Here is a 13828-nt window from a genome sequence, read left to right on the forward strand (position 1 = left end):
CCTGAAGCATATGAAGCACTCCATTTTTGTTGTGTGGTCCTGTATGGCTTCTGCTTTGAAGACATACAAAACTCTGACCATGACTTCAGTGAAAGCAGTCTCAGGATTTATAACCTGGATAGAGATTGTGTAAATTGGTTGCATATAACATGCACAATTAACACAATGGTGTCTTTTCCCCTGCAACAAGCAGATACAAAATTGCAAGTAATATATATGCGTTGTATTGGTTGAGAAATACTTCAAAATTTTGTAATTGACGTTGGTTTCATATCACAAAGGTAGAGGGGGAAAACAGCTCTACATTGATGAACCCAAGATTACAGTCTGATGCTGTAACTCTATTCTTGAGTGGTTAAAACCTTTGCTCAATTGTGCCACTGCTGTACCAGCAATGAGAAACTCCTAACAATCAATCTGTTTCTGGCATTCATTACTGTGTTTTTGTTTTTGTTTTTTTTTTTTTTTTAAAATGACATGTTTTACTTTAAATTTTCATTGCATTTGATTATTCCATTTTTTCTTAGTACTTGTAGATAAATTGTTCCACAAACAATATCAGAAAATATGTCTGGAAAAAAAAATACTGAAACTGGCATTTACTTCACCCTCCTAACTCAGGGCACGATACTTGTCTAATCTCTAAATCTAAATTAGTAATCTTCAGAAATACATGTCTTTTTCACTATCAGCAGGTAGGCATAATAATATATGTGTAATCTTCAGAGTGAGATGACATTTTAGGACAGCTTGGCTACCAGCTGGTGGTGCTCTGCAGGGTAGGCAGGGCAATGGGACCCCTGTGCACCAAGGGAGACTCCCTACAAATTTGCTTTTTACCTCAATGGAGCTGAGTTCAAAGAAGAGAAAATTTGAGCAGAAGAATACAAATGCTAGGAGGACTTCTCTGATTCCACACTATGGGACTATCTTTTATTGACTTTAAAGACTGTTTCAGGGCAATTAAGAAATTCTGTAGTCATTCACCACACTCCAAATGTAAATTTCAATAGTTTCTGAGGATAGATTTGTGAAAAGCATTAGGAAATTAGGTGAGTAATTTCTCTTTGGTTAAAGGACAACCCATAAAAGCTTTTATGGATGATTAATTGATGAATAAAAATCGGTTGTGAAGGTTCCTTTGTGGTTTGTTGTTGTTTGGGTTTTTTGTTTGTTTGTTTTTGTTTTTTTCCAAAGTACGGGAGATTTAACTCTGTGTTTTCTATTACTATTTGGCCATATTAGTAAAACCCTTGCAGTGCTGTGGAAATATCAGCCAGAGGATTAGCAAGGAAAAATCCAGCATCCATGGCATGAAGGGGTAAGGGGAGAGAAGGGTGATAATTTGACCTCTCACTCTTTCTAATGCCTTTTTTTCTCACTAGAGAACACTTTACTACGTAGCTATGCCATCAGAGCCCCAAACCATGGTGCAAAAGATACCAGCAAAACAACTTTTCCGCTGGCATAGTTTATATTATGGTTAATTTTTTTGCACTTATTTTAGGATTTTTATGAGACTGAACTCTGTGTGGCTGTTCTCCATTTGACTTGTGTACTGAATTATTTCAGTGTCCAAGCATGTGGCATTCAGAAACCCAGGATGTCTTCTGCTTCCCTCTGCCAGACCTCGCCTACAAGCTGCAGGCAGGACTGCAGCTCCCTGCCGCGCTCCTGCTCCCCCCGTCCCTGCACTGCTCTCCCTGCTCCCATCACAGAGCTCGCAGGAGGCAGAGTCCTGGCCCTTTTGGTCTTCAGTAGCTTTGTGACAATTGAGAGTGTTTTTCTTGTCATCACCTGCACACTGTTAATAGCAAACACAATTTTCAGGGTGTAAAACTGAAACTCCAGTCAGCACTCTTGAGAAACACATATCTTTGCTTGAGGGCACCCTGCTAGTGCAAATGATCAGATGACTTACCCTGGGAACAGTTACAGCCACATATATATTCTATATATATATCTATATATGTTATAATAAACACTGAGAACACAAATAATTGCCCCCACAGCCAATATATGAACTTCGCAGAGACTTCAAAATACAATTCATAGCAACTGAGCAAATAAACAAATTCTGTGAAGAGAAAGAGAGAGAGGTTATTTTTGCTGCAATGATTATCTTTTCCTTTCCTAAGACCTGATGAGTGAAGTTCTTAAAATGTTATGGGAGAAAAGCTACAGTGAAAGAAAAAATCAATATAGCAATCAGACAGCTTTCTGTGATCTCAGGGCTATTGTGTTAACGCAGAAAATGAAATTGTTTTCTAAAATGCAGTTCTATTTTAACTCTTCCCATGATTAAAACAAAAAAGAAATGGTATCATAAAGACAGCCTTCTCCTATGAGATACAAAGCTATATTTGGTTTTCAGGTACAATTAATATACCCAGGACAAAAATAAATGTTTCAGCATTAACAGTGACAGTCTGAATGTGCAAACTTTGCTGTGAAGTGTTTTGGGAATAGTAGCTCCTGCTGGAAGATGGAAAAACATATTTAGTTGCTTCTGGCTCCGGCATTTGCATGTATTTTCTTCAGGGAACTGCCAAATGCTCAAATATGTCAAGATACATTTCATGCTGGGATATCATTAAACTTCCGTTCTAGTGGATACATACCTTTCAACCTCCATAGCTCAAACTATGGATACAAAATGTGTCTAAGACTCAACAGGAAAAAAATTATTTGCACTGAAACTTTAAAATGCTGTGAAGCTCATTCCCTCAGTGAAAATAATTCTTTGATAACTTTTACTTGATATAAGCTATATTAAGTGAACGAATACAATTTCAAAGATAATGTAATTTTGAAATTATTGAGGAAAGTCTCTTGAAATGAGTCATGTATAATGACAAACTGGAAGTCTGGGTGTCACTTTTGACAATCAGCTGAAGACAAACATCTGATTTGGCATACACTGTATAGACCTTTTCTATAAAAACTCCTTTAACCTATTAGAGAGGTCAAAATATTCCCCCAAACATAATTAACTAACCCATTTTGATTAGTTTATAAAGGGGATTTCAAGGGTCCATTTCAGTTGTGTTTTAGTTAACTGTTAGGGAATAGCCTTTTCTTTTTTATAGAGTAGTCACTCTGCAAACAAGGAAACACAAAATCTTGATATTCTGTTTTGTTTTCTGACTGAAATATTCTAGGTTAAAAGGGTGTAATTAACTCTGAATATTAATAAAAATTACTGAAGTCAAATTTGTCTTCATGCCCTCTGTACAATTTACTGAAAACTCTCTTCCTAATTGCCGTTTTTCCATGCAACAAGATGTTTCAGAGTACTTCTGGACTGCAAGAGCATAAATTCATATGGTGGGAGGGAGGGTGGTTCTGCACCTGGGAATGGGTGGTCAGCTAAGATCTGCTCCTCAAGTTTTCCTAATGTAGTACACAGATCCATGTTCCAGAGAATAACACCGCTAACTCCCTAGCTGTGTCTCCAAGCGAGGAAGGAGTATTGAAGTGAGAGCATTTCCACTGCTCATTTCATGTGGCTGCAGATTTGACTGGGGCTGTGCATGAGGGTGAGCTTGCAGAGAGAGGAGGTAGGACACGTCCACCCCTTGTCTTCAGGCTCCTCACCGGCCTCCTAGGGAAAGAGAGGGGCTAGCTGCCTGTGTGTTTCTCCCCTTTGCTCCCTAATCATTTTATTCTTTCCAAGGAGATTAAAATCTTGGTTTTTGACCTTCTGCTTCAGATTGTAAGCACTCTTGCCCCCACATCAGTAACAGGCAACCTTGGAAGCAGGTGATTTGGGATACTTAATGATGGCAGAAAAATGTCAGTATTCAGCAGCGCAAAGATTTTGGCAACTTAACAGTAAGATGTATACAGTAAAAACAAGTATTAAAAAAATAATGATTGTGAAAAAAGGCTTGAAATCCTCACACAGGCTAAGCAAAGAAAAATACTTTATCATTCACACTTTAACAGCCCCTAGGAGGGTATTCAAGTCTTCACAGTATTAATGCATAGGGAAAATTCTCAGCTCAGCTCTGCCACGATGAAAACAAGGACAAAAACCAACACTCCAGGAAGCATTGAAGGCTGAAGGAAGAAAACCAGCCTTATGCTCTCCCTCTACCCCAAATCCTATGTTGTTACTTGGCATACTTGTGCACGATACAGTGGAGAAATATGACTGTAAAAAAAAAAAAAAAAAGATGAGGTAAAAAAGTAGAAATTCTTTCTTTTGAAAAGGTCAGTGCAAGAAATAGAAATTGGCCTTTTAGTCACCATGCAGGCCTGGCTCAAGACCTGAGGGTAGATCACTGCAAGAACTCAAGGGCAGGAAAGAATACAATCAGGAAAGAGTATTCGGAGGCAATGGTGAGATTCATCAGAGTGCAGGAAAAGATGCTAGTAAGAAAACTTAATATGAACTAATTTGTGATATGTGAAAATCTCAGCTGAGACAATAATTCAGATTGGCAGGGATTGAAATATTTATAAAACTGAGCCTGAAGAACATGGATAATTGACCTCCGAGGGAATCACAGGGAGCTGGCTACTGAGTGCTAGGACCACTTTGATATATTACTATCATTAATGCTGGCTTGGATCTTGTTCCAAAATAGTCTACATTATTTTTCACTTTGTCCCATCACTCCTTTCAAGGTGTCCACAGGATGTGAGAGAATAATAGTGATTCTTGACAAAACTGTAATAAGAAAATGCAGCTGAACTATCTAATAGTGCATGTGCCCGTGTTACTGCAGAACTGCTTTAACTATTGTTCTTGCCTACTCCTTTCTGTTCTTCCAACAGACCCTTTACGATAGGCAGAAGTGCCTGTAAAGGAATGAAAACATTTTAAAAATGTCTGTCCATTAAAAAAGAGGCAAATTCTCATGTTTTAGGAAAATGGCAAAAAAATGTTCATGTAGGACCACCTTGTGGGCTCTGGCAAAGACTCAGGCACTGGAGCCATACAAGTAAGTGAGAAGAATGTGTCAGACCTGGAGCTGCGGATGGAGCTATTGCACCATTTGAGCCATATCTAAGACCAGACTTTGATCCTGTGCTTGACTCTACAGTTGGCTCCTTAACTACTATAAAATCTTACTCTGGGAAACACCAGCTTGCATAGCCATTTGCAAGGCAGGGATCTTATATCTAATGGTTCTGTAGACTGATTTTGGTACTACAAAATGAGTAAGGAAAAACTACTGAACACAACTTTATCCTAACAGATTTCTTATTTTAGCAGACATCAATAAGAAAAGACACTGAAATGTTCTTACTTTCTTCAGAAAGGTCATTTTCCTCTGCTTCTCTTTCCATTTCTTTACACCATCCTTCCATTCTCTTAGTTTCAGTATGTAGCAACTTCATAAACCAAGATCCATCACGTCGACAAGGAGACATTCGACCAGTCTCTACTGTCTCAATGGCTGGCTCTAGCCAGGGTTCTGGTGGTGGAAGGTTTGAGGTGTCAACTGGGGTTCTATAATCTTCTCTGTAACTGAACAGTCCCTGTGTCCTTACAGTTCTCACTGCACTGTATTGGGTGGGCGTGCTGGGCTCTGAGTGCTGCTGGAATGACGAGCCAAACTGAAGTCCCTTGTCCTCCATGGTGATGTGTCCTGGAAAGCCCTCCAGCTCCAGGTCAGCCTGGACAGCTGCTGTTACACTGTTTGAGCGCTTGAATCGTCCATGTCTTGGTGAAGAAGGGAGAAAGAAAAGAGATTAAGACGTGTAAATTCATACATGATTATACGGAGGCCCAGAATAATGTTTCAGTGAGCATATTCTAGTCTTCTCCTTGGACTTTATGTTAAATATTTTTTCTTTGTGCATATTTCACCAAAATAAGACAGCGAGTAACAACAGAGAGGAAACCCAAATTGCATAGTGGCATCATTGATCTGAGCAAAGATACAAAAGAAAATAATTTAAATTATCTCTGGAAGCAAATATTGATTTATTCTCATACTGCAAAATGCCATGTATAATTACTAAATGAACTGGAAATAACTAGCAGAACTGCAGAGTTACATCTCCTGTAAAGTACATATATAAAAACTGAGGTATTTTTTACTTGCCTCATAGGATGGCCATTAAATATTGATTTTATATTGTGATAATGCCACAACATTTTAGAAAAACTTTATGTTAAAAAGTTAGATAGAGAAGCAAAGATTATTCGTTCAATCTTTTCACACCTGAACCTATTGTTTCAAATTACTTCTATTCAATGATGGTAAAAGGCAATTAGCATCCTGATGCTGTCTGACAGCTGCTATGAAATGAGATAATGGTCCCACTCCAGTACTTAACAGGCAGTGCCTGCCAGGGATAACCTGTGGGTTAGTGTACTGCCCAGCAGTTTTACAAAGCTAGAGAAGGACTGAACAAGTGTAAAAGCTGATTCTACTTTAGGGTACAGGTACCATGGGTTACATCCTAACCATTACATTCCCCTGTGTGGACTGGGAAAGCCTGGATCAGCCTGAAGGGTTCTATCAAAGGAAGAGTATTCCAATACACAGTTCTTTGTATTTGTTCTGCCAATAATGAAATTATATTCATCCACTACTTTAATTTAAAACTTTCAGTTCCTTCCCTCCAATTAAAACCTAGGAAGTTAACTAAATATTAAGTAACTGCTTAATAATCTCTAAAAATTTTACCAAATGACCAGCGTGCATGTAAGAAATTTGGCTTTGTGAATTATTTAGGGACTTGCCAGATGTTTGTTATTGACTCTGTTTACAAATGTGCATTGCGTTGTGAAAGACTACAGGTTTTTGTACACGCTTGAATTACCGTTTTTCATCTTCCACTTGTATTCCAACGGAGTGGTATTCCCGTAGGCCTCTGCTTTCAGTATCTGAATCAGTTGCTGTTTCCACCTAATTCAACACAAAAGATACATCTGCAGAGTGAGCACCAACAACTCAGCGCTATTTAACCTGCACTCATTTAGAATTAATTCTGTATTTCCTCTCTTACTGCTAAGAAACACCTAGCACAGTAAAATAAATGAAATAGGTATTCAGCCTGGTATTGTTTTGGTGCAGTTTTATAAAACTTTGCATGAGTACTTCTGTTCTGCTATGTAATCCCCTATTTCAAATCTAAGCAAAGGCAATTACTCAGTTCAGTGGAAGCATGAAGTAAGCTTGGTCTGGAAGAGCTGTTCTTAGAATGAGGAAACCACAGGATAGCCCTTTTTTATGCTATTATAAACCAGTCTCATTATAGTCCTTGATTTACAAAATAAAATAAAATCTCAAGTAGCCCGATAAACTTGCAAGTGATAAAAAGAAATGCTGCAATGAAATTTTATCGACAACTGCGCTGACAAATATAGAACCATTTAAATGATGTGAGGGATACAGCAGAATGCCATATCTCACCTTTTTTAATAACATGGTCCTGGAAATGTTATATCAAGCCAGTAATTTATGCACTTTTTATAGTATTCCCATCCAAAATACATTTCCCAAAATATATTCACAGTAGAGTTTTCTTCATAACTGAGACCATATTGCTTTTGCAAGTTTCTGTGGGATTTTATGTAACACTGCCCACCACCACACCACCCCCAAGTCTTTGACACAGACAAAATGAGCGCTGCAGTATGCAAATTGTACTGAATCAAGGGAGAGTCAGGAAAGAAGAAGAAGAGTAGAACTGACTTTTCCTTTCAAATTATATTTTCACTGTTAAATCAAACAAATGGTATCAGCAACCAGTTTTTCAATATGCATGCTGCACGCGTGAATTCAAAGAGCATATCCTATCACGAAGACAAGATGACTTTTTGCCTTGCAGCCATCACAGGCACCTCTGGAAAGAGCTCAATGGCCTTTGCAGCTGCCTCTCAGCTGCACAGTCCTAATCCTACCAGGTTTCTGGAAAGATGCAGAGAGAAGGGGGAAGGAGGGCGGGAAGTGAATGTACCTGTGGACTATACTTCTTGAAGAAGCCAGTTGCTGGTAACTTCTCTTTCCATCTTCAAGCCGTAGCTCCATGTACATTTGCATGGAAAGGAATTCCAGCCAGTAATCAGTACACATTCATATTTACCTGGGTGTGGGTCATGGAAATGTTCATAAAACCAGCTAGTGCAGGAATCCTTTAGTAAATGTTAATGGCATGCTTGAAGTGTACAGTATAGCATCAGGCACGGTTTGCCAAAAGCTCTGGTTATCAGTGTGGCAACTGTCAGGGAAAGACATATTTCCCAGTGATTCCACTTACGCTGCATGAGGTCTAGGGGAAAGCATGTGCTGCCATCTGTTTCCACCTTGGCAGCTGCATGGAAGCTGCTATGTTCACTTGGACGGGCAGCACATTGAGAGAGCTAAGATATCAGACTGGGTAATAGTCTTCAGGATCTGGCATTGTCACTATAAAAATAAAGATCCCTCTTGACATTGCCAGTGAAAAAAAACCTCAACCACAGAGGGAGGCAGCTTGGAGAAAAAAAAACCCACAACAACCAACCAAAAAACAGGCAAGTTGATTTCCTAGTTAAGGTGGGTCTTGGCTGCAACATGGGTGAGAAGCTTAAGTTGCACTTGGAGGGTCACCCTCTCCTGAAAGAACATTGCAATGAGTAGAACAGGCACAAGGTCCAGTTTCTTAGCGCAAGAGATATCTGCCAGGAAAGACACCCTGATTTATAACATAGATGGGTACAAAAGAGTCTTGAATAATAAGTTAGAGTCTAAGTGAGGAACTAGGCACTCGGCTAGCCCTTCCAGGGATGTGAGAAAAGCTGTGTATAAAATACCTGCAATAGAGACAGGTTTGTTCTTCACTAGAGCAGAAATGAATTAACTGGGCCAAGAACGAGATACCCATCTAGCCTGTTGTGAGGGAGCAGAGAGGCAAGGCACACTTACAGTTTTGACTACAGTAGTGAGAGCTCAGTCAAATATGCATAGACATGTTTTTAGCAGTGAAGCCAACTTATTCTCAAAGGGAGAGGAGAGAGCAGGTGGTGAATAAGAGCAGACAATGCAAAATACTTAGACTGTGGCTTTTGGGTGTGCCTGTACCAGTGCTAGCAGGAAAATGACGTCCAAGGTGGGAGAACATTTTCTAGAGGAGGTCTGTTGATGTTGAAATCCATAACAATGTCTGGAGTGGTCAGGAAGTCTAAACTGTTGCTAAGAACTACAGTATTTGGCTTCATACCCAAAGCAACGAGATTCAATATGAGTTAAAACATAATATAAAACAACAAAAAAAACCCACTTGAGTTTAAACTACAATAAATAATGCCATCAAAGAGCAAGTCTTCAACTAGGGATTTCATCTCCTCCTGGAGACAAGAAGTCTGGAAGATCTTGTTAAAGTTGCAGTGACCATGGCCTTCCAAATCATATCTGATGCATCATGGAACACCTGCGAAAAAGCCAGAGAAGTTATCTTGATCTCAGACAGTCACTATAAAGCGCTTGTAGGAGAAGAGTGACAAAGGAGACTGTAATTTCTGTTATTGAAGAACAGAAAGCACTTGGGAGTTGGTGGTTGAAAGGTGACACTAGAGGCTTAAGACCATGATCTCAGAATAAAGATTTCTTCCTATGTTCAGAAGACGCAGTGGTTATTAATAGGTGATTGTGATACAGGAAATCTAATCTCCTGAGCATTTCCAGTCTATTGTCTTGGTAGTGAAGGGGCAGGAGACAGGTAATTACCAGGGAATATTGGTGGATTTCATGGTGGCCTTACAGACTTAGAAAAGATAGTCAGATATCTGGTAGTATTGATGTCAGGTTATGGGAACATTCAGTGTCATGCATTCCCCAAGAGGATGCATGAAGGTCTGAGCACTTTGTTTCCTAAGTCATGGAAACAAAGCGCTGGCTGTGACAGAAGGCAGAAGACAAATCTTCTGCAGTGTGTTCCAAGTAAACACAGTGGAAGGCAACTATACGAGCAGGCTCTAACTTCACAGTACCCCAGTGATGAGGGTAATACTTCTCAGGGCAGTGACACAAGGAAAAGGATTTTGCTTTCCTATCTCCTGCCTCAGAAGTTTGAGGTATAATGCACAAAACTGTCAACCTGGACATATGGAGAATAGGTAGTCAGTGTGATTTTGAGGCTGCATGTCTCTCCTTATAGAAGCAGCAGAAAATGCCAAAGTGCCATGACTAGTTAGTCAAAGGCTGGAGAAGAGACTGAGTCTTTGTGCACAGCCTCATATGGCAGTGCTGCTGACAAGGTCTAATGACAGTGTAAGGGAGAGTCACAGTATTACTGATCATGAACAGCAATCCCAAGGCATGGAAAAAGTCACTGACTGTTGGAGTTCTTGAGACTTAATACCAGGTAAGACGCTGATGGCATGATGAAGGCAGTACACCTGGATTGCTCTGGACCACAGCTCCACAGCTAAGACTGTGTCAGACAGCCAATACAGCTTCACTAAGGGAAAATCATGCTTGAACAGATTTGGTGGCCTTCTATGATGGGATTACAGCATTGGTGGATATGGGAAGAGGGACTGATGTCACTTACTTGGACTTGTGGAAAGCATGTGATACTGTCCCACACAACATCCTTGTCTTTAAAATGGAGAGACATGGATTGGATGGGTGGACTTGGTGGATAAGGAATTGGCTAGATGGTCACACTCAAAGACTGTGGCTCAATGTCTGGGGAGACCAGTGATTAGTGATGTCCCTCAGCTGTCTGTACTGGGACGTATTATTTAAAATCTTTGTTCAGGACATGGACCGTGAGATTGAGTACACCCTCAGCAAGTTTGTGAATGACACCAAGCTGAGTGGTTGATACTCTGGAGGGAAGGGATGCCATCCAGAAGGACCTTGACAGACTAGGGAGGTGGGCCCGTGCAAACCTCATGAGGTTCAACAAGGCCAAGTGCAAGGTCTTGCATGCAGGTCAGGGCAATCCCAAGCACAAGTACAGGCTGGGCAGAGAATGGATTGATAGCAGCCCTGAGGAGAAAGACATGGGGGTGTTGATGGATGAGAAGCTCAATATCAGCCTGCAATGTACACTTGCAGCCCAGAAAGATACTGGTGGATAAAAAACCTGAATATGGCCCAGCAATATGCACTTGCAGCCCAGAAAGCCAATCACATCCTGGGCTGCATCAAAAGAAGTGTGACTAGCAGGTCAAGGAAGGTGATTCTCCCCCTCTATTCACGAGACCCTACCTGCAGTACTGTGTTCAGCTCTGGGGACCCCAACATAAGAATGGCATGGATCTGCTTTAGCAGGTCCAGAGGAGGGCCATGAAGATGATCAGAGGGCTGGAGCACCTCCGCTATGAAGACAGGCTGAGAGAGTTGGGGCTGTTCAGCCTGGAGAAGAGAAGGCTCCAGGAAGACCTTATAGCTCTGCCTGCCAGTGCCTAAAGGGGGCCTACAAGAAAGCTGGAGAGGGACTCTTATCAGGGAATGTAGTGATAGGAGGAGGGGCAATGGTTTTAAACTGAAAGAGGGTAGATTTATGCTAGATACTGGGAAGAAATTTTTTGCTGTGAAGGTGAATACACTGGAACAGGTTGCCCAGAGAAGCTGTGGATGCTCCATCCCTGGCAGTGTTCAAGGCCAGGCTGGATGGGGCTTTGAGCAACCTGGTCTAGTGGAAGGTGTCCCTGCCCATGGCAGGGGGGTTGGAACTTGGTGATTTTTAAGATCCCTTCCAACCTAAACTATTCTATGATCCTGTTCTATTCTATGATTCTATTGGACTGGGTCCAAAGGAAAGGACCAACATCATTACTTCCACTTGTGGGGTTGCTGATCAAGATCCTTGAACTTGTTTGGATGAACTGCAACTCCAACTGATGGCGTCAGGGAGGCAGGCACCGGCTCCGCAGCATTACAAGCCTGAAGATTTGACAAGGGAAAGAAATTTGTGGGTGGCCAGGCTGAAGAAGCTGAGCAGATGGGAATTCAGGATTCATCAGCGTCTCCTCCTCACTCACACAGCTTAGCATGGAGGGACAGGACATTCTGTCTCAGACCACACCTGAGCCGAAGCCAGAAAAAAGAAGCCAAGCTGACATCTGCCCACATGTCAGTCTTTGCCTTCAGTTCCTTCTAAAACATTGCACTTCCTTCACAGAGTGATATCCTTAGGATGACCATTTCTATATCTTATGCTCCTTGGGACCTACTGAACAAGTCCTGTGGCATAAGGTGGAGGCCAGATTGCTGGACATGGACATAGGCTAAGGAAGGTTGATGGTATCATCCTTGAGGGGCTAACATACTGCTACTAATGGTGTGGAGGTAAGCGATGGTCAATGGACAGAGAAGAGACTTTTGTCTTCCACACAGGTATCTCAGCAGCTCAGACACAGTGCTGTTGGAAACATGATGGTCTAAAGATATAAAAAAGGAAAGGTCCATACGGAGATCATCAGTTTGGCTAATTAATATTGTTGGAACAAATCAGGAAGACTGGGTAACACACCCTTTTCTTCTGTATTGCACATCGAAAGCATATCTGCTTTTACCTACTACATTGTTTGGTTTAGTAACAGATAGCAATGTCTTCTTTTGAACTCTGCTTCTGATATGCGGAGGCAGATTTTCCTTTTATATTTTGGATGGACTGCTATCTTTCCATTGATGCAACACAACAAGAAAAAGTAATTTTCATCTATCTGCTTCCAGTGCTTTCTTATTGGTATTTCACCTAGAGGTATATCCTGAATAATTTTCCCAATATGCAATTGACACCTAGAATTTACAGGCATAAACGAAGGAATCTGCCCTAAAATTTTATTCAAAACAAAATTATCAGGAAAATGATGGCTCAGGTATCAAAACAAAAAATGACATTAGTTACGTCTAAATATAAACTCTTGCCAAATTATCCTTCCCTCCAGCTTGCCAAGGATGACACTCACTTAATGACCTGTTGATTGCCTTCATATTTTAATGCTTGCATTTCCTCACTGTGCCTTGTAATAGCAGGAGAATGCCAAGTGTGTGTGTGCACGCACGTACGCACAATCTAGGATTGCAAATATTGTAACAACCAACAAAAAAAATAGATCTGGAAAATGGAGGCAAATGCCAACACACATAAAAGTGGGAAATAAGAAATAATTTGCATTTACAAAGAGAAAAATTATCAAATAAATTGCATTTCTGAATGACAGATATTATAAAGACTCCTGCTAGAAGACAACAAGGAAACTCTTTAGATTTAATCAGATTGGCCAAGCTAGATTTAAATGAGCAGAGGAGAAAAAACAGTGTTTGGTTTGATTGTGTGGCTTCTGAAACTCAAATAAGTCTTAATAAATCTGCTATTATTCTCCAAGATTCATTATTGTTTTAATACTTGCATGGGTTCTAAAAGCCTTAGTATTTGTAAATCGGCCCACAATCTCAGTAAAGCAAAACAATGTGACAAATTATATGTCTATCTGGTTATAAGGGAATCTCACACAGAAGAAGAAACAAAATAATAGCCAGGCACTGACAAAAAGTAGAAGTAAGGAGTAGATCTAACACAGCAGGTCATCTTCTTCTCTCCTTGCAAACAAAGAACTAAAACTTCCTTAAAAATTTGGCACTTTATGCCATGAAAAATATTGTTTCATGGGTTTATAATATGCCCATAAGGCTTTTAATATTAATAGGAAATTTAATGGAACATTTTGAGATTATTTCTATCTTCCTTCTTTTACCATTCACAAAGGCATAACACTCCCCTTTTTTGCTGCCAATACAAGGAGCCAACAATACTATGAATCCTCTGTGATCAGTTACTGCTGACCCATCCAGCCCAAAACTTGAAAACTAAGTATCAGGTACTGGCACTGACTTGGTAATCAACGATCCACAAGTAAACTATATGA

General features: G+C 40.4%; 1 protein-coding gene across 1 annotated transcript in view; it reads right to left on the reverse strand.

Moving 5' to 3' along the window:
* DLGAP2 (DLG associated protein 2) overlaps positions 1-13828 on the reverse strand; it is a 109574-nt gene that overhangs the window by 18224 nt on the left and 77522 nt on the right. The window contains exons 7-8 of the mRNA XM_005433994.4: positions 6784-6869; positions 5259-5674 (exon numbers count right to left, since the gene is read on the reverse strand). Coding sequence (XP_005434051.1) covers positions 5259-5674; positions 6784-6869 — 502 coding nt within the window. The remainder of the gene's footprint in view (positions 1-5258; positions 5675-6783; positions 6870-13828) is intronic.

Source organism: Falco cherrug, chromosome 6 (genome assembly GCF_023634085.1).
Source record: "Falco cherrug isolate bFalChe1 chromosome 6, bFalChe1.pri, whole genome shotgun sequence".
In the NCBI taxonomy this organism is placed as follows: Eukaryota; Metazoa; Chordata; class Aves; order Falconiformes; family Falconidae; genus Falco; species Falco cherrug.